The sequence below is a fragment of the Pantherophis guttatus genome, chromosome 2 (assembly GCF_059756535.1).
Source record: "Pantherophis guttatus breed Tessera chromosome 2, ASM5975653v1, whole genome shotgun sequence".
Lineage (NCBI taxonomy): Eukaryota > Metazoa > Chordata > Lepidosauria > Squamata > Colubridae > Pantherophis > Pantherophis guttatus.
In genome coordinates this window covers 253,353,592-253,381,013 of record NC_142064.1, presented here as the reverse complement: position 1 = coordinate 253,381,013, position 27,422 = coordinate 253,353,592, and the positions used below count along the sequence as shown (strand labels likewise).

At 42.1% G+C, this 27,422-nt stretch overlaps 2 protein-coding genes across 6 annotated transcripts in view; one reads left to right on the top strand and one right to left on the bottom strand.

Annotated features, from left to right (window-relative positions):
* Nucleotides 1–1,946: 1,946 nt before the first annotated feature.
* GTF2H4 (general transcription factor IIH subunit 4) lies at nt 1,947–22,184 on the bottom strand. 4 transcript variants are annotated; one of them, XM_034421608.3, is made up of 14 exons: nt 21,950–22,184; nt 18,951–19,125; nt 16,100–16,204; nt 14,391–14,522; nt 13,527–13,623; nt 12,323–12,411; nt 10,387–10,498; nt 10,213–10,281; nt 8,162–8,245; nt 7,828–7,960; nt 6,522–6,652; nt 6,349–6,396; nt 5,392–5,470; nt 1,947–3,590 (listed from the first exon to the last, which is right to left on the bottom strand). In XM_034421608.3, the coding sequence occupies exons 2-14, from the start codon at nt 19,082–19,084 to the stop codon at nt 3,418–3,420; spliced, it is 1,386 nt and encodes a 461-aa protein (XP_034277499.1). In that variant the 5' UTR covers nt 19,085–19,125; nt 21,950–22,184; the 3' UTR covers nt 1,947–3,417. The 4 variants fall into 4 exon arrangements, with proteins under 4 accessions (XP_034277499.1, XP_087744202.1, XP_060547213.1 ...); XM_087888076.1 differs by having other exon boundaries at nt 10,387–10,495; nt 21,950–22,156; XM_060691230.2 differs by having other exon boundaries at nt 10,387–10,495; nt 21,745–22,046.
* Nucleotides 22,056–27,422, top strand: part of VARS2 (valyl-tRNA synthetase 2, mitochondrial) — a 35,685-nt gene continuing 30,318 nt past the window's right edge. The window contains exons 1-4 of one of the 2 annotated variants that reach the window (XM_034421607.3): nt 22,056–22,136; nt 23,624–23,995; nt 25,652–25,733; nt 27,239–27,339. In XM_034421607.3, coding sequence (XP_034277498.2) covers nt 23,747–23,995; nt 25,652–25,733; nt 27,239–27,339 — 432 coding nt within the window. In that variant the 5' untranslated portion in view covers nt 22,056–22,136; nt 23,624–23,746. The remainder of the gene's footprint in view (nt 22,137–23,623; nt 23,996–25,651; nt 25,734–27,238; nt 27,340–27,422) is intronic. The other variant, XM_034421606.3, reaches the window with a different exon arrangement.

The window sequence follows — 27,422 nt, the reverse complement described above, 5'->3', positions numbered from 1 at the left end:
TATGATTCTAAGTTCTATGTCAATTAATTTGTTTTTAAAAGTCTTATATAGAGACCACACTCTCCAACCTGATACAGAACTATTAATGCTGATGATCTGCATATGGTTCTCCATTCAGTTGTGGACTCACCTTACAGCACTGCCATTCCAACCACATTTCAATGGCTGGTTAATGAGATTGTTGTGTGCAGCCTGAATAAAAGCTTTACTGAAATTGAGGTACATTCCAAGTCTTTTCTCAATCAGAGTAGTTACCTTGTCGAAGAAGGAGCAAGATTTGTTTCACAGAACTGTTCTGGGCTACATTTTATGAGATAGGCCAGAAAAATAGTATACAGGGTTTAATGCCTTTCCAGAAGATCAAAAGGTGGGAGCAAACCTCAATTCAAGTGGGGAGATAATCCATAGAGTGGGGCACCCCTTTTAGGCCTCATGGCCTTGCCATCCTCAGACCTCCCCCAGCCCAAGGATGTCTGAGGCTCCAGTTTGCAATATGCCTTCAGCAAAGAAATGTTGGCCTACTGGTGAGAAAAGGTGGCACCCTACAAATGCAATTCTGGCATGTGTACAACCAATATTAGGTCAGTTGGATCTCCTCCCATGATATCAATGTTTGCCATCAACCGGGTCAATGGCAGTACATTGATCCTTATAAATCCTTTACATAAGCAGTCTTGTGTGTTTGGGTAATTAGTATTAGATTATGGTATTCCCTGTGACACTCTATGGAAGCAAAAGTTGGAATTGGAAGAAGCAGGATAGGAACTATTGACATTTTTGAATTTTATGTTGGAGAAGATTCCTGGGACCTGGGGCTACCATGGTCAGCCAGGAAAAGAAACCAATGGATCATCGAGCAAATCAACCCAGCATTCCCACTTGAGTGACCTGGGTCAAATTATTCTACTTTAAAGGGGAATAGTTGTAGCTCAGAATTGATGAGAGTCGTCCTTGGTGCTCTCTGAGCTTGGTTGTTTTCTTGCAGACAAATGGCCGACTTGTCAGAGTGCCAGTCAGAGGACATGATGAAAACTCTTTAATTTCACAATTTGTGGACTTAACCATAGTTACAATTGATAAACCATGACTATTTTAGACCAAGCCAAGTCCAAAAATACTAGAGAATTCCTGGGAAGCCTGACATTGTGACAAATTGGCCATCAATAGACACATAAATAACTTCTACCTACTGTTCAAAAGACAATCCCGTTGAAGGAGGGCTATTCAATTTTAATATAGATAGCCTCTTTGGCACCTCTTTCAAACTACTGGTCCTCTCTGTCCAGATTATGGATTTTGCTATCTTCAAAAGAGTGGCCTTTGTCTTTCAAATGCAGATGGACTGCTGAAACTTGTAAGGCAGATGGACTGCAAGATCAGTCAGAACTGAAGAAGCTTCTGGGATGACCAGCTCAAGGTCACCCCAGCTGATTTTCATGGCTAAGGTAGAACTCAGAGTCTCCCAGTTTCTATCCTGCTGCTTTAACCAATAGACCGAGTTGCCTTTCATATCACCACCTTCCTTGCTTAATTTTCATAGGATGGCCCATCTGTTTGGGAAGATGGTGGCTTTAAGCTCATGGCTGATCATTTCAGAAGGACTGGTGGACAGCAGAACATACTGTAATTCCCACATTCTGGCCAATCAAGGAAGTGAGGGAGACTGGCCTAGCTGAGAACATTTCCCAAAGCAGATGGACAGGGAAGCTTATATAAAGTTATTGTAAGTTTGCATCACAATAGGAAAAATTCACTAAAGCAATTTGGCAAACCTCAGATTGAGGAAGGAATTCCCTTTCTATGATATAAAACCTGTATCTATGAGAACCAGAGATAACTAAGAATTTTATTAGCTGTCTGGAATGAGAACTTCTGGATTATTCATCTCTAGCAATTGCTACATTTGCTAGCCTTATTCTTTACTTTAGAATGACAGACCCTCTGAGTACAGGGATACACCCAAGGTACTTTATTTCATTTTATTTTTTAAAAAAATCATTTTAATTTGTTTGATGTACATAAAAGTTTCCCATTTCCTCTTTACAATCACCCATAAGCCACCTAGCGCAGCTTCCCAAGTATAAAATATACCATTTCCTCTGCAATGTTTGGAGATGCCAAATTTAGGATGAAGAATAAAAACCTGAAGATATTCCCACAATTTCTCAGCTGGTTTTAATTCAACATCTGAATTTCAGATAAAAGAGGTGGAATGAGGAACCTGTTGACTTGACCTGTCCATCTCAACAGAGGTTTCAACTGTGCGTACGGGATTCAGCAAGTTCACCAACATAGGACAGATTGGTGAACAGGTTATCAGCTTAACTTCAACAGAAGACTTCAACAGAAGTCTCCCTCCCAGGTAGAAGAGGAACAAGTAAAATCACAGCATCTTCATGCTGGAGTTACAGCGTTGAGTCACGGTGAAACATCTTGAGTATTTGGCTCTGGTTTTTAAAAAACAAATGGCAACTTCATGATGGAATATCAAATTGGTATCAAATTAGGCAAATCACAAGATCAAGATAGGGTGATTTGATGTGCTGAACACATTATGTTAGGGCCAAATTAATCGTAATATGGGTTAGTGCAATGTGTAAACCCAGCTTCTGCATACAGATCTGTCTTCATTCACACATGGATAGAAAAACACCTTGAATCACCCCTATAAAAACACATGTCTTATTAGAACAAGGCAATCTGAATGTAAGTTGTGCTTTGTTACTAATTAGCAGTTTCTATAAAACTAAAATGAAAGGCTGTCTCTTCTTTCTGTATCTGTTGAGCTGAGAGGGTCAAGCCATTTAAAGAATAAAAAATTGCTCAACACTTTTTTTGGACATCCTTCTTCAACATGTTGCCTTCCAGATATACTGGGCTCCAATTTCTATCATTCAGATCCAGACAGGTCTCAGGAAGATGGCCGCAAGGGTCTAAATAGTTGAATGGCGCCAGGTTGTAGATAGTCTGATACTAGAACTCCTTTGCACCTTGAAGATTCGGTATTCAACTATGCAGGGAACATGCTCTCAATTTTAGTAACTTTTCACCAACAAACTTTCTGGACTTTTAGTTTGGTGAGATGGCTTTGCCCCTGCTATTTCTATTTTTTCAAAGCATTTCATTGGACTTCTAATCTATTTCAGTGCCAGTGTTATCCCAGTTAGGGTGTAATTCCTACCAGAGAGAGTTGATGGAAAGGTGACGCTTAGACTGAACCGATGACCATTTTTGTTCTTTTTTTAAAAACAAGTTTCGAATCTCTTTTTGGCTGAAAATGGATAATCAGTCGTTTTCCTTCTCTCCGCATGTCTTGCATCCACTCAAAGTAAATGGGAGGAAAGATATTCCTGCCTTTCTTTTTGGTCCACTTTACAACAAGCATGATCAGAAGAACACGGAGTGCGATCAATGTCTTCAGGAACTGTGTTTCTGACGCTTCCAGAAGCGTTTGACGTCTGAGTGGCCGGCGGGAGTCACCACCATGAGACGCTTAATTGGGTTCTCAAAAACAAGGACCCCAAGTTCCTTGGCATGGTCACGGAGCAGCTCAAAGTCCACCTGGGATAAGAACTGGTTGTATAGGACACCTGTGGGAAAGAGTTGGAGAAACAGATGAACAGGAAGGCATGCAAGGAGAAGCTGCTGGAGAAATAGAAAGAGACTGGTGTGGAAAAGAGCCCGGGGCAGCAATATGTGGCTAAAGAGGAATAAGGATGCAAGAAATGGGGCACACAAAGACAAGCAGAACCACAAATAAGAGCCTCTTTATATTCCCCCTTTGGACATCAGAGCCAACTCCTGCATTTAAAATAATAATCATGACAGCCCTTGTAACTGGTTTGACCCAAACACAAAAAATATGGATTCTTAGCTGAACGCAGAGCCCTAGACATGGTCCAGAAAGTAGGTACTCTCCTGGAGAAATTAAAATTCACATTTTAATTGCAATTTCATTTTAACAAATCCAACCTAGAACTAAGTAGGAATTTCCTGACAATGAGAACAATCAATCCAGTGGAATGCCTTCAGAAGTTGTGAGTGCTCCAGCACTGGAGGTTTTTAAGAATAACAGAATAACAAGAGTTGGAAGGGATCTTGAATGAGATCTAAACTCTGACCAGGAAGTCTATGAGGCTAAGGCAGGGGTGTCAAACTCAAGGTCCGGGGTCCAGATCCGGCCTGTGGGGTGCTTAGATCTTGCCTGCGGGGCCGCCCTGGAAACAGTAAAGGACCAGCCCACAGTGCCTCTGCCAGTAAAAATGGAGCTCGGGAGGGCCTCACGCGGCCCACCTGAGCTCCATTTTCGCTGGCAGAAGGTTGCAGGTGACTGTCACAGCCGAAAACAGAGCTCATGAGGGCCACGTACAGCTCTCCCGAGCTCCGTTTTCGCTGGCAAGAGGGTTGCAGGAGGCCGTCACAGCTGAAAATGGAGCTCGGAGCCTGTTTTCGCTGGCAGAGCGCTCAGGCCACTACAGGTGCCCCCGACACGAGTGACATCAAGCTGGCCACGCCCACCCTGGCCACACTCACCCCAGCCCCACAAGGTCAAACACAACCCTGATAAGGCCCTCAATGAAATTGAGTTTGACACCCCTGGGCTATGGCAACTTTAAGACGGGTGGACTTCAACTCCCAGAATTCCAAGCCAACAAGGCTGGCTGTGGAATTCTGGGAGTTGAAATGCACCCATCTTAAAGTTACTAAGGCTGAGAAACACCCGTCGAAGTAAAGCTAAAGAAAGTAGATCTGAAGGTGAGCAAAAAGTGGAGTCAATGACCAAAGCTGGTGCTCCTCTGATATATAGGGCGTCCTTGATTTATAACCATTCGTTTAGTGACCATTTGAAGTTACAGCAGCACTGAAAAAGTGACTTAGGACTGTTCCTTACGCTTATTGCTATCACAGCATCCCTATGGTCACAGCAAAATTCAGGCGCCTGGCAACCAGCATGTATTTGTGACAACGCAACATTTCAGATTCATGGGATCTTCATTCGCAACCTTCCCAGAAGGCTTCAGGCAAGCAAAGTCAAGGGGGGGGGGGTCGGATTCGCTTAATGACCATATGATTCACTTTACAACTGCAGTGATTTGCTTTAAATACCAGGGCTTTAAAAACAGGTCATAAAATTAGCTGCAACTCACTTAATAACTGCCTTGTCTAGCAATGGAAATTATGTTCTCAATTGTGGTCGTAAGTTGAGGACTACAACTATATTGGACTAAAGATTAATGCCCGGATGGTCAGGCTAATGGCTGCATTGGGAGAGGAGACCAGGTTGTGGAACTTGCCAAACTATAATTGACCTAATTTGACATCCTATTAGATTCTTCTCATGGTTATCGCTTCCTCTCCTGACCATCTGTCCCATCTCTCGGAGATGCTCACCCTCAGAAAAGCGAAGTCTGTCCCGTTCCAACTCCCACAGCCGGATCTGATCTGTGATTGTGGGGGGCAGCACAGGGGTCTGTGGGGAGGAGAGTGGAAAAGTTAGAGACCGCAAAGTATCTATTTCCTAAAGAGCAGGAAACAATTTCCACACTGCATTTTCCTCTAGAACTGACAAACACCTACGTTACTTGAACCTTTTAATCCAGGGGTCCAGAACTCCGAGGCTGTGGCCTACTACTGGACCACGGCCTGTTCGCAACTAGGCCGCGAAAAACATCAGACGTGCGCATCTATGTGCACAGCTTCCCTTGCACGAGTGGTGGGAGTTTTCATCTCATGCGAAGCTCCCATGTCTGGTGGGTGGGTGTACCCGCCGCTCGCACAAATGGAGCTGTGAGCACACCCGCCACTCGCACAGAACCATCCCTCTCCCCCCCTCTTCTGCACAGGGTACCAAGCTGGAAAGGTTCGAGACCACTGTTTTAATATTTCATATTTGGGATCAGGGTTAAGTCTCGTATTGGGCTTTTTCCCCAGAAGGCTTAGCAATCTTCTTTTATACAATATAATTTCACAGACTTTTACAGTGTTTTATTTATGTCTTTTAGGTTTTGTATTGTGTTTATTTTTTTAAGATTGTAAGCCACCCAGATTTATCCTGTGGAAACATGGGTGGCCAATAAATTTTATAAATTAAAAAAGAAAAATGGTTCAGGTGCCAATAACTTGCATTTTTTTTAACTGACACTGGAGCAATATATTTTTAAAAACTTACCTTTGGGGCTCTGGGGAAGCTGGTTGGGATGGCTTGGGTGCTGCGTTACTTAAGCTAGCATAAATATTGCACCAGCTTTATTAAACAACGAATAAACTGTTACAAAAGGCAACGTTTTTCTTGGATGCCCTGATCGCCCAGGTGTCCTCTCCCTTCATCTCCTGTAGCCATTTCCTCACCTGTTTCAGCATCACGGCGTGAGCTCTTGTCCGTAGGAAGTGAATGATCTGTAGCAAAAGAGGATCATGAACCTTGGCACATTTGGGATTTCGTCATTAAAGTTTTAATCTCCACCCAACCAACCGAGAGAAGCAGAGCACGACTCCAAAGTCCTCTTTAAACCTATCTTCACCTGATCGGCCGTGATCCCATTGGCAATGGCCTGCTGTGTGCTCTCCCGGGTGACTTGCGCCACCACCAAGTTAGGGAAGCGATACAGCATCTCAGAGAAGAGGGCAATTAGTGCAATCTGTAGTTCTGAATCTGGAAGTAAGCACAGAGAGGGAGGGAAATGCAACATTAAAAAAAAGATTTCTCAAGCTCAGCCATTTTAAGGTGTGCAAACTTCAACCGCCAGATTTCCCCAGCCAACGTGGCTGAGACAAGGAATTCTGGGAGTTGAAGTCCATACATCCTAACATGGCTGAGCTTCAGAAATAGTTTTAAAACACATGAGCAGCCTGGTGTCCTTTAAATAGATTGGTGTTTCTCAACCTTGGCCATTTTAAGATGTGTGGACTACAACTCCCAGAATTCCTCAGCCAGCAATGCCCCCCCCCATCCAAGGGGGCAAATTATCGTATTTTTCGGACTATAAAACGCACCTACCTTTTTGGGTGAGGAAAACAAGAAAAAGAAATCTGCCTCTGCCTCCCAGCAATTTTGCTTCGTTGCAGCAAACAGCCTGCTTTACTTTCATTTTTGTTTTCAGTATAGCTTGATTAGCACAAGGAAAAAAAAATCTCCTCCAGCAATTTACCTTCTTGCAACAAGCAGCAGAGGACCAGGCAAAACAGCTGAGAGTCAGGAGGCTGATCTATAGGCTGTGCTGAAGCTGAAAGGAGCTGGGTTTTTTTGCTGTTTGCTGCAAGGAGGTGACTGCTGGGAGGCAGAGGCCAAAGGGTGGGGGTCAGTGGGTGGGTGGGGCTACATTTGGTGTATAAGAATGTAAATTTTGTGTGTAAACTTTTACCCCCTTTTAGGGGGGAAAAAGGTGCGTCTTGTACTCCGAAAAATACGGTAATAATTAATTTTGGATTACATTTAATCTAAAAGATGCATTTTCAAACAGGGATGGAAAATAAGCATTTTCAAAGAATGGAAATTCCCCTGCTTGGAAAGGCAAAAACCTAGCAGGGGGTGAGGGGCAGGTATTTAATCAGGTGGCCCCCACATTCTTTTTTTCAGATGTTGAATTATATCAAGACAGCCAAACAATTTAAGAAATATTGTCCTAGGTCAAATAAAGAAAGCAATCCTGGCTAAGTACGCTTTCCCCCAATCAGTAAAGCAAAATCTCAGCTGTCTTCTGTTATACAACCAAGAGAATATTTTTTTTAAAAAATGGGCAGCTTCCATGCTGCCACACTGATTCCCAATTATGAATTAGAAGAAGAGGGATGGGCCTTTGAAGAATAGAAATCGGTGTGGCTTCAGACCTGTATATGCATAGATCCTGTAGTTGGTCTCCACCACGATGAAGCCTTGGTTATGGGTATCCACGGTGGTACCTGAGATGCCGGAGGAAAGATTAATAGCTAAGCGGGTGGGATAGTAACGCCTGGATTTTCTCTGCAAAGAAAGAAGGAAAGATATTAGCAACAAGTTTGTGGCAAGTTCAGAGCTGTCTGACAATTTATCTTTCAGAAGACAAACCTACCCTTTTAGCTCACAAGATCCTTGAAGAAGTCCTTAATACCTCTAACATCTGACAATTTGTGTTTTTTAAAACTCTGGTTCAGCTCCTCATATAATCCCCCTAGTGTGTTGTACCTTTCTTTGAAACACCAGGCCAAATTCCCGGAGATGCTGAAGGAAATTCAGAAGTGAATCACTCATTCCTTCCACGGAATAATCCTGAGAATAAAGAAAGTGGAAAAGAATTAACTGGCAGGCAAGTATGTTGCGCAAACATCTTGATTGGTCAATGCTTGAGAACCAGTAGATGAATTGCTATGATTAGCCAATCAAATCACATTGAGAGGCCATGAAAGAATTCTTTTGCTGATTTACCTGTAAGAGTCATCAATGGAAGATGCACTTATTAAGGGGTGAATGCTCTGGGCACGTGTCATTCATGCTTTGTTTCTTGAACCATTAAGCTATGTCATAATTGTGATGTCATAATTTAAATTGAGCATTTAGCAAATGCACCATTTCTGCACTGAACTAATGTCTGGTTTTTGAGCCATTGGCTCCAATTTTCTAGGTTCTATGCGTCTAAGATCCTGTGCCTCTCAACATCACCCCTCAAAGTCTATTGTTTAGCTTAGTAATTTAATAATGTGTGCAATCTAGATGTGAGACTTTAATTAGGGTCAGTTCAAGGAACATGGTTACCCCTAATCAAAACCAGTATGCATGGCTTCATGAATCAACCTTGTGTACAACAATCCTTTCATTCATAAGAAGCCAGGTTTTCTGTTATACTCATAATATCTGCTTTCTTTATTTCTAAATTCTCACTTTTTCTCTGAAAACATTTGCTATATGAGTGACTTTCTTCTAATGTTACCCACACAACAAAAACCCTTTGATGTAGGGTTCAGGCTAAGCTTGAGTCATTGGTTCAGAGTGATCCAGTGGTTTGTTGATCAAGCAGGGACTTGAAACAAAATCTCCTTTAAAACTAAGTTTCCTCTAAGTCTACTTAAGAGCCATGGTGGTGCAGTGGTTAGAATGCAGCACTGCAGGCTAATTCTACTGACTGCTGGCTGCCAGCAGTTCAAATCCCACCAACTCAAGGTTGACCCAGTCTTCCACCCTTCCGAGGTGGATAAAATGAGGACCCAGATTGTTGGGGGCAATAGGCTGACTCCATAAACCACTTAGAGAGAGCTGTTAAAACACTGTGAAGTGGTACATAAGTCTAAGTGCTACTGCTATTAAGCCACTACAAATGGAGATTGCCAATCCCCATATTCAAGATTAAGCCTACTGTTCTGTTCTATAGAGGACCTTGCCCAACACTGATAAACAGATAATAAACACAAGCCGTTTTACTGACATGACAAGTTGTCAAAAGTGATCTCTTGAATCTCAGTGTGAAGGGCTACGAAGCCTTCACAGCAGGGGTGAAATGCTCCTGGTTTGGACTGGATCATACGATCCGGTAGCGATGGAGGCGGGTGGTTTGGAGAACCGGTAATAAAAATCCCTGCCCTCCCCCATGCCCAGCTGAGCCGCGCGATCATCAGAGGCTTTTTTTTTTAACTTTTAAAACCTTTTTTTTTACAACCTCTTCGGCAGAAAAAAAATGCTTTTAAAAGAAAAAAAGCCTCTGACGATCAGCTGGGATCGTCAGAGGCTTTTAAAAGCATTTTTTAAACAACCTCTTCGCCCAAAGGTTGTAGAAAAAATGGTTTTAAAAGTAAAAAAAAAAAAAAAGTTGGCCATGCCCACCCAATCACATTACCCCACCCCCACCAAGCCAGTGGTAGTAACAGAACCAGTAGAAACAAATTTTAGATTTCACCACTACTTCACAGATACCAAAGAAGCAGTTGCAATTGGAATATTTCATATTCTACTGGGATATTTCAAAGGTCACCCAAAACGATCAGAATGGCTTATTCATGTTTAAAAAAATTACAAGAAAGGGATGATATTGTAAACAATATGGAAGGGGATGAATGGAGAGATTTCCCCAAGAAGATGGTCCAATTACGGGACTCGTCTTTTCCATATTTTTCCTTTTACAGAGTGTTCTAAATTTTTTCAGAGCACCACAATAGCAACAACTACTCTGCTCAGTTATTGTCTTGATATGTAGCCCAACTTCTCACCAACATATGTTGCTGATAGGTAAAGAAGTTCCTTCTCACCTTGCCAAGTGTGGAGAAACTGAGCTGAAAGAGGAAGGAAAGAATCTCCACCAAGTCCATGCCCCTGGTCTGTAGAGTGATGCAAAAAAAGGTGGGGGGAAGGGAATTAGAAGCAGAAACGGGAAATGGACCAGAATTGAGATGGCAAGCAGTCAGGTCACTGTTTCTCCTCACCTCCGCTGACTGGAGATACTGGAGCATGAAGTACCACAGCTGTGATGAAGTATCCAGCAACAGGAACTGGAAGCCAGAGGATGTGATGCAGGGAGGTTCCCCAGGCTCACTACTAGGAAGAAGAGGGGTAACTCAAGAAAAAAAAATCCAGAAAAGAAACATTCGTTCTTAGTTTTGCAAAATTGTACCCAATTTCCACATAGTTCACACTGATGATGGCTGCTGTGCCCTGATGCTACAGGAGATTGATATGCTGTGTATCCTGCCATTATTTGAGTGTTCGTGCCTGACAAAATAAGAGTCTTGGAAGGGACCTTGGAGGTCTTCTAGCCCAACCCCCTGCTCAAGCAAGAGATCCTAGACCAGGGGTCTGCAACCTTAAACACTCAAAGAGCCATTTGGACTCGTTTCCCACAGAAAAGAAAACACCGGGAGCCACAAAAGCTGTGTGGGCCACAAAACCTGGCATGCAAAATACCAGTCTCCTCACTTTACTTAGACCAGGGGTCTCGAAATTCATGGCTGGCTAGGGAATTCTGGGAGTTAAAGTCCACAAGTCTTAAAATTGCCAAATTTGGAGACCCTTGATCTAGACAAGCCTGACCAGGATTTAAAAAATGATGCCTATCCCTCAGTTGCTCAAGACCCCCCGGCTAGGAAAGTCCTAATCCAGTGATGGCGAAATTTTTCAGCACCGAATGCCAAAAAGGTCGTGCAGAAATGTCACGCTCACACAGGCTGTGCTCCGGAAAAGCTGAATTTCCGGGTTCTAGCGTGCATGCCCGCCCAATGATCAGCTGGCTGACACGCATGCACATTCCGGTTTTTGGCACTGCCGTGCACGCAAAGAGATTGTGCTCCGGAAAAGCCGAACTTCTGGGTTCTGGTGCGCATGTGCACCTGACAATCAGCTGGCTGGTGCATGCGCACACCGTTTTTTTGGCACTGCCGCGCATCCAAAGGACAGTTGATCGTTGCACGCGCATGCATGCCAGAAACCTGGAAGACAAACAGGCAAGGCCGTGTGTGCCAGGCGACATGGCTTCGCGTGCCACTTTGGGCACATGTGCCATAGGTTCGTTATCACAATCCTAACCCCTAGTTTGAGAACTTTTGCACTACATTATGATCAGAGGGTAAAAATGTTGTCTGAATGCTACCCCTTTGGTTTGGTTCTGCAACCCAACAAGACAGACACAGACTTCAGAGGATAATTAGAACTGCAGAAAAAACAATTGCTACCAACCCGCCTTTCATTGAGGACCTGTATACTGCACGAGTCAAAAAGAGGGTTGTGAAAATATTTACAGACCTCTCACATCCTGGACATAAATTGTTTCAACTCCTACCCTCAAAACGATGCTATAGAGCACTGCACACCAGAACAACTAGACACAAGAACAGTTTTTTCCCAAATGCCATCACTCTGCTAAACAAATAATTCCCTCAACACTGTCAAACTAGTTACTAAGTCTGCACTACTATTAATCTTCTCATTGTTCCTATCTCCTCCCACTTATGACTGTATGACTGTAACCTTGTTGCTGGTATCCTTAAGATTTATATTGACTGTTTCCCTATGACTATCATTGTACCTTATGATTCTTGACGAATGTATCTTTTCTTTTATGTACACTGAGAGCATATGCACCAAGATAAATTCCTTGTGTGTCCAATCACACTTGGATGCCAACAAAGAATTCTATTCTATTCTATTCTATTCTATTCTATTCTATTCTATTCTATTCTATTCTATTCTATTCTATTCTATTCTATGTCTAGTCTAGTCTAGTCTGCACAGCAGTTCTTTTTCTCCTAATGTCAAATCTGAGGATTCTCAACTGTTCTTAAAACAGACACTGGACTTTTTCTTTTAAGGCTGGAAGAGATACTTTGGGAAGGTATCTGCATGTCTGTCTCTCCCTGAGACACTTACCTCTTCATCAGGCCAGCTTCAATCAGCAGTTGAGCCAGGTCCTGACTCACCGCTGCACTAGGAGAGCCTACCATGAAATGCAGGATGACCTAAATGGAACAGTGTGGAGAAAGAGAAGAAAACTGTGGTCTCTGTGGAACTATGTCCACAATGGTGTTTGGTAAAGTCACTTCATTGTGTGCTACATACCATATACAAAGGCCACCCAGTCACTGGAGACTCTACAAATGATTGCAATTCCACTCATGATTCATCATCATGTCTATTGCTTTGATGGGCAGAATTCTAGGATAGAATTCTAGGAATTCATTGAGGGATCCTGGCTTGTTATGGCAACTACTCTCAGTTGAAACTTGGAAGTAATAGACAACTGCAAATGCTACTAAAAGACCATAAGACCACATTAGATAAAGGGAGAGTTAGTAAGGAATTGAGAAACACGGATGCCCATCCTAGGCCTGGTGAAAAGGAAACGCAATAGTAGTCCATCATGAATGAATTCAAACAGGAAGATTCAGGAGCTTAATCCTCCATAGAAGGAAACACACCATTTTAAATATTCTGATTCCAAGAAAACTTAATTTTTTCACCACAAAATCTTCTTTTTGCATGATTAACCTGCTGTTTTCCCAAAAGGAAGGCTTTTGAACTAAATCCAAGCAAGGAAGGAGAGGAAGAGTAGTCTTGGTGATTTTACTGGCAAGAAGTGGGAGAACACTGCAACAAAGTCAGTCATTTGAAGATTAATACAGGTAGTCCTCGACTTATCATCACAACTGAGACCAGAATCCCTGTTGCTAAGCAAGGTGGTTGTTAATTGAGTCACACCCAATTTTTTGACTTTCTTTTTTGCTATAGTTAAGCGAATCACTGCAGCTAAGTAAATCATAGAGTCATTAAGTTAATCTGGCTTTCCCCCATTGACTTTGCATGCTGGAAGCCAGCTGGGAAGATTGCAAAGGGCAATCCTCTGATCGTGGGATGCTGCAACCATCCTAAATACATGCCAGCTGCATGTATGTAATTTTGATCATATGACCATTGGGATGCTGCAACAGTGATACGTGTGAGAGCTGGTCATAAGTCACTTTTTTCAATGCCGCTGTAACTTCAATCAGTCACCAAACAAAAGGTTTTAAGTCAAGGACTACCTGTAAATACATCCATAACAAATCAGGTTGCTTAGACAAGGCAAAATGCTCACCTCCCACCTTTCTTCTGCATACTTGTCCAAAGATGGGACATCTCGGGCATGCTTATCTGGGCCCAATTGGCTGGTATCATCAGACCAGGCCTTACCTCTGTGGGCAGAGAATTGAGAAGTAAGAAATTCCATTACTATTTATAGGCTGTAACTTAAGGATAACAAGGTAAAGGTAAAGGTTCCCCTCGCACATATGTGTTAGTCATTCCCGACTCTAGGGGGCGGTGCTCATCTCCATTTCAAAGCCAAAGAGCCATCGCTGTCCAAAGACGTCTCCGTGGTCATGTGGCCGGCATGACTAAACGCCAAAGGCACACAGAACGCTGTTACCTTCCCACCAAAGGGGATCCCTATTTTTCTACTTGCATTTTTTACGTGCTTTTGAACTGCTAGGTTGGCAGAAGCTGGGACAAGTAATGGGAGCTCACCCTGTCATGCGGCACTAGGGATTCGAACCGCTGAACTGCCGACCTTTCGATCGACAAGCTCCGCGTCTTAGCCACTGCGTCCCTATGTAACTTAAGGATAGCACTGACTAATGTCCTATTCAGGAGTAAGGATTCTTAAACCAGATAAAAGGCCTTCTGTGGGTATTAAATGCAAAAGCAATTCCTACAAAGGAATTATTGAGCCTGTGGTTTGCACCTCTATACCTTTGGGACAACCATGACCTGGATGGTTGAGAATCTCCATAGACATTTGACCTATTAATAGCTAGTTTTCTCCCTTTCTGTGAAGTGGCAGGATCCCAAAAACACCCCTTTCAGAGAACTGAAATCATCCTCATCTTCAGCCAGTGCAGTAGTTTCTGTGATCTTCTGCCTTCACTCTCCAACCTTAAGAATCTGGATGGCCTTCACTCACCCTCCCAAGAGAGCAATGCGCAGGTTTTCTTTGAAGATGGGGTTCAAGACGATCCCTTCGAGGCCTCCTGGGAGCAGCTGCGTGTGCCAAAGTCGCAGTCCCAGTAGGATATCCGAGCTCTCCTCTTGTTCCCTGAAACACCAGAGCCCATCATGAATTTAGGAAATGTAGTTCCTTGATTAAGGTAGTTATCATAGGTAGTTAAGTTTAAGACAACTAAGAGTAATTATGGTAGTTCCTTGATCAAGGAACTACCAAGAAGAAAACAACACTCCTACCAACACTGACAGGGCAAGCCACTGTATATAAACAGAGAGTAAATCCCACTCCTTTCTAGCACTGATGGTATTACCTAGTTGGGTAATGAAATGTCTAATGAAGCACAGAGAGCACCAAGGACTCCACAGGTCAACCCTCCTCTACAAATATTCTCTTCTATTATTATGTTGCTACTGTTGTGGCTTTTGAGGTTTTTTTCTTTTTTCTTTTTTTCTTTTTTTTTAAATTTATATCCCGCCCTTCTCCCTGAGGACTCAGGGCGGTGTACAGCCAGAATGAAAAAACATGAAATACAAATATTAAAAACAATTAAAATATATATAAATTTGGTCCAAAATTAAAAATACAAACCAATTAAAACATTTTAAATTTCTTCTTAAGCCAGCCCGGCTTGCTGGAAAAAGTGGGTTTTAAGGGCACGGCGGAAGGCACTAAGGTCTTGGATTCTCCTTATCTCTGGGGGCAACTGATTCCAGAGGGTAGGTGCCCCCACAGAGAAGGCCCTCCCCCTGGGGGTCACCAGCCTGCATTGATTGGCTGATGGCACCCTGAGGAGGCCCTCTCTGTGGGAGCGCACGGGACGATGGGAGGTCGTCGGTAGCAGCAGGCGGTCTCGAAGATAGCTAGGCCCTATGCCATGGAGCGCTTTAAAGGTGATAACCAGCACCTTGAAGCGCACCCGGAAGACCACTGGGAGCCAGTGCAGCTCACGCAGGAGCGGTGTTACATGGGAGCGCCATGCTGCTCCCATCACTACCCGCGCTGCTGCATTCTGGACCAGTTGGAGCCTCCGGGTGCTCTTCAAGGGGAGCCCCATGTAGAGAGTGTTGCAGTAGTCAAGGCGAGAGGTGATGAGGGCGTGAGTGACTGTGCACAGGGAATCCCGATCAAGAAAGGGCCGCAACTGGCGAATCAGGCGAACCTGACAAAAGGTCCCCCTGGTTACAGCTGTCAGATGTTCCTCCAAGGACAGCTGCCTATCCAGGAGGACTCCCAGATTGCGAGCCCCTTCTGTGGGGGCCAAAGACTCGCCCCCAATAGTCAGTGATGGAGTCAACTGACTATATTGGGATGCCGGGAGCCACAGCCACTCAGTCTTGGAAGGGTTGAGCTTGAGCCTGTTCCTCCCCATCCAGATCCGCACAGCCTCCAGGCACTGGGACATCACTTCAAGGGCATCATTGGGGTGGTTTTAATCCTAATATGTAAAATATCTCAAGCTGTCATTGTAATTGAGGCTGTGAACAAGTTTATTAAATAAATGAACACAAGCTTTATTTATACCAGCCGGGCCATGTTTCTGCTTATGGACTATCTCAATGCAACGTACACTTTTAATCTTACGATGTTCATTTGAGCAGTAATCGTATTGGATTTTTTTTTTTTTTTTAAACTTTGCTAGACAATCAGGGCTCAAGCTCTAAACTTACTTGACATATTCCTTCTTCACCCACAGGGCCACGGCTGCCTGGCGAAGAGGCTGTTCCAGAAAAAGCATCCGCATGACATAATTTTTGGCTAACCCAGGCAGTTCCCTGAGAAGAGAAGAATGTAAGATCAGTGTCACTCACAAGATATGTTTTTTTTGTTTTGAATAGCCAGGCATGGTCTGCCAAGTCTGTGTCAGCTGCCACCTTAATGCTTGCTTGCACTTCGGTGACATATTGCTATGAACTATGGGGAGAGGGAAACCAAAAGTGAATGAGACTCTTTGAGACTTTGCTTCAAGGTCACACGACATACCAGCTACATATCGCCCTGAGCTTGGACTGGCCATTACAAAAATATCCTTTCTGAACCTCACTGCTTGCTTGTGTGTGTGTATTTATTTATTTATTTATTTTGTTTTATTTTATTTTATTATTTTATTTTATTATTTTTTTTTATTTTATTATTTTATTATTTTTTTTATTTTTTATTTTTTTTAATTTAATTTTATTATTTTATTATTTTATTATTTTATTTTATTTTATTTTATTTTATTATTTTATTTTATTTTATTTTATTTTATTTTTATTTTATTTTATTTTATTTTATTTTATTTATTATTTTATTTTATTTTATTTATTATTTTATTATTTTATTTTATTATTTTATTATTTTATTTTATTTTATTTTATTTTATTTTATTTTATTTTATTTTATTTTATTTTATTTTATTTTATTTTATTTTATTTTATTTTATTTTATTTTATTTATTTTATTTTATTTTATTTTATTTTATTATTTTATTTTATTTTATTTTATTTTATTTTATTATTTTATTTTATTTTATTTTATTTTATTTTATTATTTTATTTTATTTTATTTTATTTTATTTTATTTTATTTTATTTTATTTTATTTTATTTTATTTTATTATTTTATTTATTGGATTTATATACCGCCCTACTCCCAAAGGACTCAGGAGCCACAGAATAAAACACATAAATACAAAATTTAAAAACAGAATAAAACCGAATTAAACAATTTGGCCGAGACAAATTTAAAACACCCAATAATTTTAAAAACAAATTAAAATTTACATTTTAAAAGGGAAAGATTTAGGCCAGGCCGGCTTGATGGAATAAAAAAGTCTTGAGAGCGCGACGGAAGGTGCGCAGATCCGGGATCCTCCGTATCTCCGGGGGGAGCTCATTCCAGATAGTAGGTGCCCCCACAGAGAAGGCTCTCCCCCTGGGGGCCATCAGTCGACATTGTTTGGCCGATGGCACCCAGAGGAGCCCCTCTCTATGAGAGCGTACCGGCCGGTGGGAGGCTATTGGTGGTAGCAGGCGGTCCTGTAAATAACCAGGTCCTAAGCCATGGAGTGCTCAAAAGGTGATAACCAAAAACTTGAAGCGCACCCAGAAGACCACCGGGAGCCAGTGCAGCTCGCGCAGGAGAGGTGTTGCATGGGAACGCCTCGTCGTGTATGTGTGTGTGTGTGTAGGCAATGGGAATTAGCTAAGCGGGGGGAAGGTTGAATTTAGGGATTTTGGCGAGCGATGCGTCGTTCTACCCATTCACTATTGCAATGCACTTTTCTTCTAAGAAAACCATATTTTTCTCAACAAATGGAGTCAAGGGTTGTTTCTATTTAGAGCAGGGGGGTCAAACTCGATTTCATCTGGGGGGCAGGTGGTGGCGGACAAGTGGGCATGGCCAGCTCGACATTACTTGTCGAGGCTCCGTTTTCAACTGTGATGGCATCCTGCAACCCTCTGCCAGTGAAAACTGAGCATGCGGCCTCCCCAGGCCTCCGTTTTGGCTGGCAGAGGGCTGCAGGAGGCCGTCATGGCCAAAAACGGAGCCCAGGCAGGCCTTGCGTGGCGCCCCTGAGCTCCGTTTTCGCTGGCAGAGGCACTGCAGGTGTTCTGACCCAGCCTCAGCAGAACCAATACACAAACTCCTTGTCCCGAAAACCCTGTTTATTTAATTACTGTGAATTCATGACATTCACACAGAAAAGTCCAGGCAATAATCCTTCCAAGGGTTAATTGCAATAATAGACTTATCAGTCTTTAGATAATTGCCAGGCCCGGAGCTTCCAGTTGCAAAGCTGTAAATTAATTCCTGGCAATAAGTTTCTGAGGCACTAACCAAGATAAGCAAGTCTTCTTAAATAAATCCGAATGGTTGTCTCCCACTACGCCACTCCCCTTTTGCTTATATTTATTCCCCAGCCAGGGAGGGGCCATTCAGCGTCCAAGTATGCCTTTCTTTCCTGATAATCAATTATTCTCCTCTCCTGACAGCTCTGCCCATACGTGCATCTGGAACAGGCCCCAGCTCTTCCTCTTCCTCGCTTATCTCCAACTCTAAATGCAGCTGGGGAATGTCGGACGGCCCTGGCTCCATCTTTGCTTCTGATGCAGAGCCTCCATCAGAGCCTTCCCCAGACTGCAGGACTGGCCCAAGTTCCTCCCCAACCTCCTCATTGTCCAAGTCTGCTGCCAGCTCTGCTGCCAGCTGGCGGGCCACAACAACAGGCTGGTCCTTCGCTGTCTCCAGGGCGGCCCTGCGGGCTGGATCTAAGCACCCTGCGGCCTGGATCCGTTCCCCAGGCCTTGAGTTTGACACCCCTGATTTAGAGGTTTCAATGGTGGCAGGTTTGATAGTCTATTCTGCAAAAACCCTAGGTTTAGCAATCTGGAACCAGAAGCAACTTATTTACCTACAGTATAAAATATGGCTTCACATACATGGGGTTAATCTACTTGCGTTTTTATCCCTGATCTGACCCTCAGCTGATACAAGGCCTAAATTCTAATACTTGAGGACAGGTGAGATTCTCACTTACCGAAGGACAGCAAGGCAAGTGGCAGGGTGATTATACAGACGATCCAAAATCCCTGGGCTGAGACCCCGCAGGTATTCATGAAGGTTCTTGCATTTCAGCTGAACTCTCTGGAGTTTCATCAGTGACTCCGTCATGACAGCTACCCTTCATCACTGGGACATTTTTTCTGCAAAGGCTGTGATAGTTGAAAGATAAAACATCTGGTGAATTCAGTAACACAGTATGTTCACTGTGGACGGAACCAGCACTGTGATAAGCACAAAAACCACATTTTTTAGGAAAGTCTATGAATTAAAACACACACACACAGAAATCTGTGGTATAATATTTAGGATCACTTGGTAGTCCTCAGCTTTTAACCATTCGTTTAGTGACCAAAATTACAATGGTATGGAAAAAGTGACTTGTGACCAGTACTCACAGTGATGACTACTGCAGCATCCCCATGGTCCTATGATCAGAATTTGGGTGGTTTGCAACCAGTTTATATTTATGATGGTTGCAATATCCTGGGGTCATGTGATCGTCATTTGCAAATCATTGTCAGCCAGCTTCTGACAAGCAAAGTCGATGAAAAAAACAAGATTTGCTTAACAACTGCAGTGATTCACTTAACAGCCAGAGCAAAAAGGCCATAAAATTGGACAGAACTCACTTATAACAATCACCTTTCATAGCAATGGAAATTCTGGTTCCAATTTTGGTCATAAATTGAGGACTACCTGTACAGCAAAATTCACACAGTGGTAATAAGGGGGAATCCATTTGCAACGTCTTGACAGACTTGACTTTTTCTAGGCTAATTCCCCGTGAGGAAAATGCCCCAATAAACAGCAAATGTTTTGTTGCCTGAGTGTTCTCCTTCTGGTCTTGCTTCCGGATGCAATATGGCAGGTGAAACCTTCCACCGCCGAGAAGTTTTAAATTTAAAACAGGCAGTCTATAAAACACAAGGTACAATTTGTATGCAAAAAAGCTCCCTGACAACTTTTGGCTGTTGGGTTTTTTTTCCTCTCAAGAAGAGAACTAGAACTAAGGATCTGCTTGCAGATTTTCCTATTCTAAATGCCGTGACTTTATATGCCATCAAATCACCCATGACTTTCCAGTTCAATAGCTTGGAGACTGTTTAATTCAGTGTTTTTCAAACTCAGCAATATGCGTGGACATCAACAGTTTGGGGAATTCTGGGAATAGAAACTCCCACATCTTAAAGTTGCTGAATTTGAAAAACACTGATCTAATGCGATTTAAAAATTTAATGCCAGAATAGCCCCATGCTTTGAAAAGCAATTAAGACCTGACTCTAGGCATCTCTTCAAGACTTGTCAGGTTAACTTTTATTATTTATTGTAAGAAAAACAATATTTCATCTTTCAAAAGAAAATTTAAAAAACTAAAAAACAAACTACAAAAATAAGACCCCGTCTTATATTTTTTGACCCCCGAAATAAGTGATTGGCCTTATTTTTGGGGAGGTCTTATTATTTTGGGGCATGTGGAGGAAACCAGAGAAAAAGGCAGGGACTGGCTGCACATGCATTTAAATATTTTCGGAGAGGGCTTATTTTAGTGCATGCGCTCAAAAGCCCGATTGGGCTTATTATCAGGGGATGTCTTATTTTAGGGGAAACAGGGCAAGAAGGGAAAGAAAAGACACCCCCCCACACACACACACTAATATCTTATACTTATCAATAGCCACTGGATTTGCTATTATAATCTGAACAATGTATTATTGTAAGAACACAGGATCTCTGCCATAGAAACACATGTTGCTGCATCCTTTGATTAGTACAAAATATTACCTTTTCTCAAAACAGACAGATCACAACCCTTTCTTTACCTCTTGAATAATACCACTGTTCTAATTTCTCAATACGATTCTTTTTGCACCATGCCCCACTCTATGCAGGTAGTCCTCAGTTTACAAGCTCATTTAGTGACCGTTACAATGGCACTGAAAAAAGAGACTTGTGACTTACAACCTTTGTAACATCCCCACGGTCACATGATCAAAATTCAAGATGCTTGGCAACTGATTCATATTTATGACGGTCACAGTGTCCCGGGGTCATGTCATCCCCTTTTGCAATCCTCTGACAAGCAAAGTCAACGGAGACACCAGATTCACTGAACAATGGTGTCACTCACTTTAACAACTGTGGCAAGAAAGGCTGTAAAATGCTGCGAAATTCACTTAACAACTATCTTGCTTAGCAATAAAATTTTGGGGCTCAATTGAATTTGTAAATCAAGGACTACCTGCACAGCCACAATGCGGGAATGGATGGGTTAATTTGTTCCTAATTAAGTGTTGTGGTTACAATATGGGAAGCTACATAAATCGTTTAAGATAGATAGATAGATAGATGAATTTATATATGAATGGATGACAGATAGATACATGATTAGATAAAGACTAAACAAAAGAGCCAGACGTTAGATAATAGGAATAAAAGAGAGACTTCCGGCGGGGGAAAAATCTATGAATTGTTGCTAACGGTGCCTACTTGGTGCATTTTGGGATCATATATTTTTATACGTTTTCTTTTTCAATCGGATTGCTGCGTCGGGTATATACACCGGTCAGAACTTCTTAGGACTGGAGAGGCTTATCAAACATAAATGATTTAATTCTTTTAATTATCTTAACTTTTGCATTTGTATGTTTTTTTTAATTTTGGCTGTTCACCGCCCTGAGTCCCTTCTGGGAGAAGGGCGGTATACAAATTAAATTAATAAATAAATAATAAATAAATAAATAAATACATTCGGTTTGTGATCTTCCTACCCTTTCCCACGCTGGCATAACAAAACGTGGCGCTCCCTTCGCCAGGATCTCCTTCTCCGGAGACCCCGGGATGATGCCCAGGGCTGAGAGAAGCTCCTCCAGGGTTTTATTCTTTGACGGGGCGTTGGCGTTGCCAACCCGCTCCTCCGATTTCTCCAACCCGGCACCTGCGGGGCGCTTGCATGTTCCGACCCAAAGGACTCACCTTCACCAGGAGCGCATCGGGGAAGGGGACGGGGACAAGGATCCGCGGCAGCGGCTCCACACCAGCCGGCCCTCCCGGCGAGCAGGAAGCGATCGGCTCACTCCACCTCTCGGCGTCGGCTCCTTTTCCTGTGTGAGTTGCATGTCGGGAGCGCGGAAAAAAAAAAAAAGGCCCGGGTTGCAAAGAGGTAAGCTTGGTTTTGAATGTGTCCTGGATCGTGGTTTTGGAGAGGTCTAGATTAGGGGGTGGAGGAAGGAAGGCGTGTAGTGCATTCACAGTTACAGAGAGGAACGGGGCGTGCAAAACTAGTGCAAAACAGGGTTCTGGGAATCACAAGAATGTAGTGTTGGGGGCGAGGGGGAATGTGTGAACCTCTTAATTACTGGGTTTTCCAGATGTTGTGCTCGGACGCTACCATCCCTGGCTGTATTGGATAAGGCGCATGGGATTTGGAGTCCCCCCCCCCCGTTTTCTATTCCTAATCCAATCTCTAATCCCTAAATCCTGTCCTTGGGATTTTCATTCTTTTGGCATACCATTTTTACTCTTTTTCTGCTCTCTGCGTTACTTATTCAAAAGGGAATAAATATGTGTGTGTGTTTTATATTTATAAATATGTATATGCACATAAAATGATTGCCTTAGGACAGAGTGGGTTTGAGAACTAACTGAGATTAGTTTGAGGTCTAATCTCAGCCATCTGGAAAATCAATATGATTTGACAGCCCAGGTTGAAAAATAATACAATATTAAAGTTTCATCAAATAATCCTGAGAAGCGGTAGTGGCAGCAAATGTGTCAGTCCGGTCAATATCAATTAAGCGGTACAAATAAAAGTTTATTTTGAAGTCCTCCATAATTTTTAAAAGTGGAAAGGGGTCCTGACAGAATAAAGTTTAAGAAACGCTGTCTGCTGGTAAGAAAGTAATTTATGATAATTCCATATAATTATAGTTACAGCCCTCAGATCATGCAGCTATTTACTGTGGCTACCTGACACAGACCAATAGATTTTGAAGGGAAGAAAAATAGATCTCTCTCTCTCTCTCTCTCTCTCTCTCTCTCTCTCTCTCTCTCCTTTTCTTCCCTCCCTTTTTCTGTTTCTCTTACACAACTAAATCTTACTATCGCAAAGGTGCTTTTTCAAGAGGCAACTGGACTTTCTGGTTTTTCTTTGAAGACGTTTTGCTTCTTATCCAAGAAGCTTCTTCAACTCTGACTGATTGGTGGGGAATGGAAGGATTTATACTCCTTGCAAGACAGCTGGTCATTTGCATTCTTTTTAGAGAGTCTTCAAGGCCACCCAGATGACAAGTGGGACATTTAGTAGAAAGAGATGATATAGGGCATGAGTATTTTCCATTGATATAGAGACCCATGGAGATGGTCTTGAGGAAGCTATTCAAAAGTGATTGCAAAATGAAAAAGGACAGAAGTCTGCCTTAAGTCCTGGGAAAGGAAAAGAAAAATATTAGGCTGGTTCCCCCCTGACTCTCTAGGAGTGTAAGAGGATGGGAAGAGAAAACATCAAAAGACTGGCACAATTCTGTTCCTTAATCTTAACTCTATAGTTTTTTTAAAAAATTGTAGGGTCTGTTTTCTGATCTGGACCAGTGGCCCACAACCTTTTGGGCAACCTTATTCATATGATTTCTTTGGTATTTATTTCTGTAGGCCCCAATATAAGGGATGGAAAAGTGACTATTGGAAGCATGTGCGTTTGGAACCAAAGGGAGAAAAGTGGTGTGCCTTTTTACTACACGTGTGCAAGAGGACTAAGCACACCTACATTCAAACATGCCTTCAGCCCATCTTAATTCTGCCTCCCATCGGAATATGTCTGTTCTTTGCCGTCTGCTTCTCTGGGCAGAGAAAAGGTGCTGGGATGGATTTGGTGGATGGAGGAGGAGTTATTCCCAAGGAAGTAAGCCCGATCTTAATAAGCAAGTGGGGAAAATGGACCATCTAAAAAATAAGGAACAAAGACAAAAGCGGTTGTGGAAGAAGATGGAGGCTATTGAAGCTCAGATGGCTGCTGGGCCCAAGGTAAGACTGCTTAACAGGAACTGATGTTCAGTTATTAATTTGTTCAAAACTAATGGCTTGATTTTTAAAAAAACAAGGCTAGGATGAATTCTGCTTTGTTGTTTGTAGAACGCACCATGATTTTATCACACTGATGCTACAGTTGTGGCATTCTGGTTACTGGCTGCTACAAATATTGGTCGTCAGCTGTTATTCAGATCCATCTGTACTAGACCTACACAGAATCCCTAGTAACGGTAGAAAGAGAACAATAAACAGCAATACATTCCCCCAATAACTATACAGTGCATTAAATTAATAAATAAGGCATCATTAATCTGTACAATAGCACCATACAAAATATCCAAGTTATATGCAAGTTCGAAAGAAATTGGTCTTCCAAAAAGTCATGTAGAAGAAGAAGAAGCAGAGCCTGGGGGGTGGAGTAAGGAGAGTTATTGGTCTGGAGTCATTAGGTTGCCACAAGTGATCCAACCCCATTTGAATTCTTTGATTCTTATCTAGTATGGACCATTAATTGACTAGATCCTTCTGTACAGGCTTGAGCAATAAATCTTCTAAATTAGAACTTAACATATGATTCTGATTCTTTGCACCTGACAGGTCACCATAGGGACCAATCAGATAGAAGTTGTTGCTATCACGTTTTTTGGCCCCTATGGAGGTTGAAATCATATCACCAGCCTTAAGACCATGTCTAGGCCTTGTGAAGATATCTTAGGTAGCAAGGCAGCTGCTACATACGTAGGATCTGTCAGGCTCTAAAAACCAAGTAAGACACATGGAGTGACTTCAAAGTAGTTTCTTTTATTGTTCCTCACCTATAGACAGAAATCTTGCCACGTTAAAGCAAATGACTTACATCATTAAAAACATACTCTAAGAGCTCCTAGAACTGTCTTGCCCCTCTTGCCCCCCCCTCCCAAAACTATCTCAATGTTGCTGTCTCTTGGTCCTCTGGAATGCAGCCCCACCCTCCTGGGAATCTACCACCTTCTACTGCTGATGTCCAATATCTCCTATGGTCCAGCTTGTCAATTGATTGATGCCGTCATGATCTGAATATATTATGGGGCGATACATTTGTGGTGGATTGATGGTTATATTATTTTTAGGATTTTATAACTATCACAATGATTTAAAAGTGATATTTTATTTTAGTATTTCATTGTTTACCATGGGTAATTTAACACATCATGGTTAACTGCCATGTGTTCGCATTACACAAGCCAAATAAATATAAACCCAGGTAGTCCTCGACTTGCAAAAGTTCTTTCAGTGACCATTTGAAGTTACAGAACTAGAAAAAAGTGACTTATGACCGTTTTTCACACTTACAACTGTTGCAGCATTCTTGTGGTCAGATCCTTGGCAAGTGACTCATATTTATGACAGTGTGTGTGTGTGTGTGTGTGTGATCACTTTTTGCAACCGTCTGACAAGCAAGGTCAGTGGGGAAGCCAGATTCACTTTACAACCATGTTACTAACTTAACAATTGCAGTGATTCACTTAACAACTGTCTCAGCTACAGAAATTTTGTGCTCAATTATGGTTCTAAGTCGAAGACTACCTGTAAATAAATAAGAAAAAGACTGCTTCCTCTTTTAAAAATTTTTTTACATTCCCCCTTTTTTATTTCCCCTCCTCTTTGAAGGAACCTTCAAATCAAGACAAGACCCTTTCCTCAAAAAACATCACAGAATATGACATCCCAACTATAGCCGGACAGAAAAAAGGTAGGATGGAAATAGCTTAGTTCAAATGGGCTTCCAGGATTTTCCTTTTTTTAAATGTTGTTAAAAAGAAATTTAGCTTGTATTTCTTTGTGGAAGAGGTAACTGGTGGCTAACAGGGAATTTTGGCTTCCTCATGGGCTAGTAAAAGAAAACGAATAGACAAGAAAGGAATGGAGCTGTGGTATAGCAAGGATTGAGATCTAATGTTGAGATCCGTTCCACTTTTACTGTCTCCATATATTTGCATTAAATTCCTCTTTGTATGTTTGGCTGTCAGAAGGATTATTAGGCAATTGATTAGAAAAATATCACTTTTATTGCTTCTATTTTATCCAGACTAATTTGGGAAAGCAGTTGATTTGATACCCCCATTCTAAACTCATAGTGGTGTACAAAAAAACAAAACAAAAATGAGATTAATGTGTCCTTTTTAATGTGCCAAGAATTCTTTGTCCCATAGAAAAAGTATGCATAGGCCAATTACAGGATGTTTCATTAATTTTTTTTTCCAGAGAAATGTTTATTTCAAAGAGTGTGTCAAATGAGTAAGAGAATTTTTAGAAGAAAATGGCAATCAACCTTAAAACCTGGTTCTGTTCCCACATTTGGAATTAATTTCTTCATTAATATATCTGTGGGGGTCCTGGTCGTATGGTTTATCATTTTGGTTGTTTTAGTCCAGGCTGCCTATTTCTCTGTATTTAATTGTATTTCTAGACTTTGTATTTTATCTAGAATCTAGTAGAGTGGGCAACTACAACAAATTTAATAATTTGATTAACTTAAGTTTGAACATCTAATACATGGGTGTCAAACTCAAGGGCCGGGGCCTGGATCCAGTCCGTGGGATGCTTAGATCTGGTCCACAGGGCGGCCCTGGAAACAGTGAAGGACTGGCTCGCAGTGCCTCTGCCAGCGAAAACTGAGCTCGTGAGGGCTGCACACGGGTCCTCCTGAGCTCTGTTTTCTCTGGCAGAGGTTGCAGGAGGCCGTCCCAGCCGAAAATGGAGCTCAGGAGCCCCTTTTCGCTGGCAGAGCGCTTGGGTCACCACAGGTGTCACCGACACGAGTAATGTCGAGCTGGCCATATCCACCCTGGCCATGCCCACTCCGCCCCCCCCCCGGTCAAACACAACCCTGATGTGTCCCTCCATGAAATTGAGGTTGACACCCCTGATTTAATGAATTTTGTGGCATTAAATTGTCTATGGGGCCTGATTTTATATATACCAATATTTTAGCATATTTATATGCTCAATTAGCATACATGGAGTTATACTTCTATTTTGTCATGCTGTTAAAGATCTGAGATTCTATCCACGTGTTCTCCAGATGTTCTTGTCTTGATCATCCTTATTAACATCTGAAAGCTGAGAATTTTAAAATGGTGGTTTCAGGGTCCTGTGCTTAGTTTTGCTGCACTCATATAACAAAATTTTGGACATACAGATTGCACAAGCGCATGTTTTAATTATGGGACCTTAGTGTGATTTTCTTTCCCATAGATACCTCAGCCCCTTTGCCTGCCTCCTATAGTCCACGCTATGTTGAAGCTGCTTGGTATCCTTGGTGGGTGAAAGAAGGTTTTTTTAAACCAGAATGCCAGGTAAAAAAAAAATGTTTCTGTAAAATTATTAATATTAGTCTTTCTTATGAGCAAGTGTTCAAACTTTTGATAGATTAAAAAGT

Coding starts and splice junctions, on each gene's coding strand:
- GTF2H4 (XM_034421608.3), bottom strand. CDS start 19,084: ATGACGGAGTCACTGATGAAACTCCAGAGAGTTCAGCTGAAATGCAAG. Junction 12,412..13,526: donor ATGCAGAAGAAAGGTGGGAG/GTGAGCATTTTG, acceptor TGTTCCATTTAG/GTCATCCTGCATTTCATGGT. Junction 10,282..10,386: donor AGTATCTCCAGTCAGCGGAG/GTGAGGAGAAAC, acceptor ATCACTCTACAG/ACCAGGGGCATGGACTTGGT.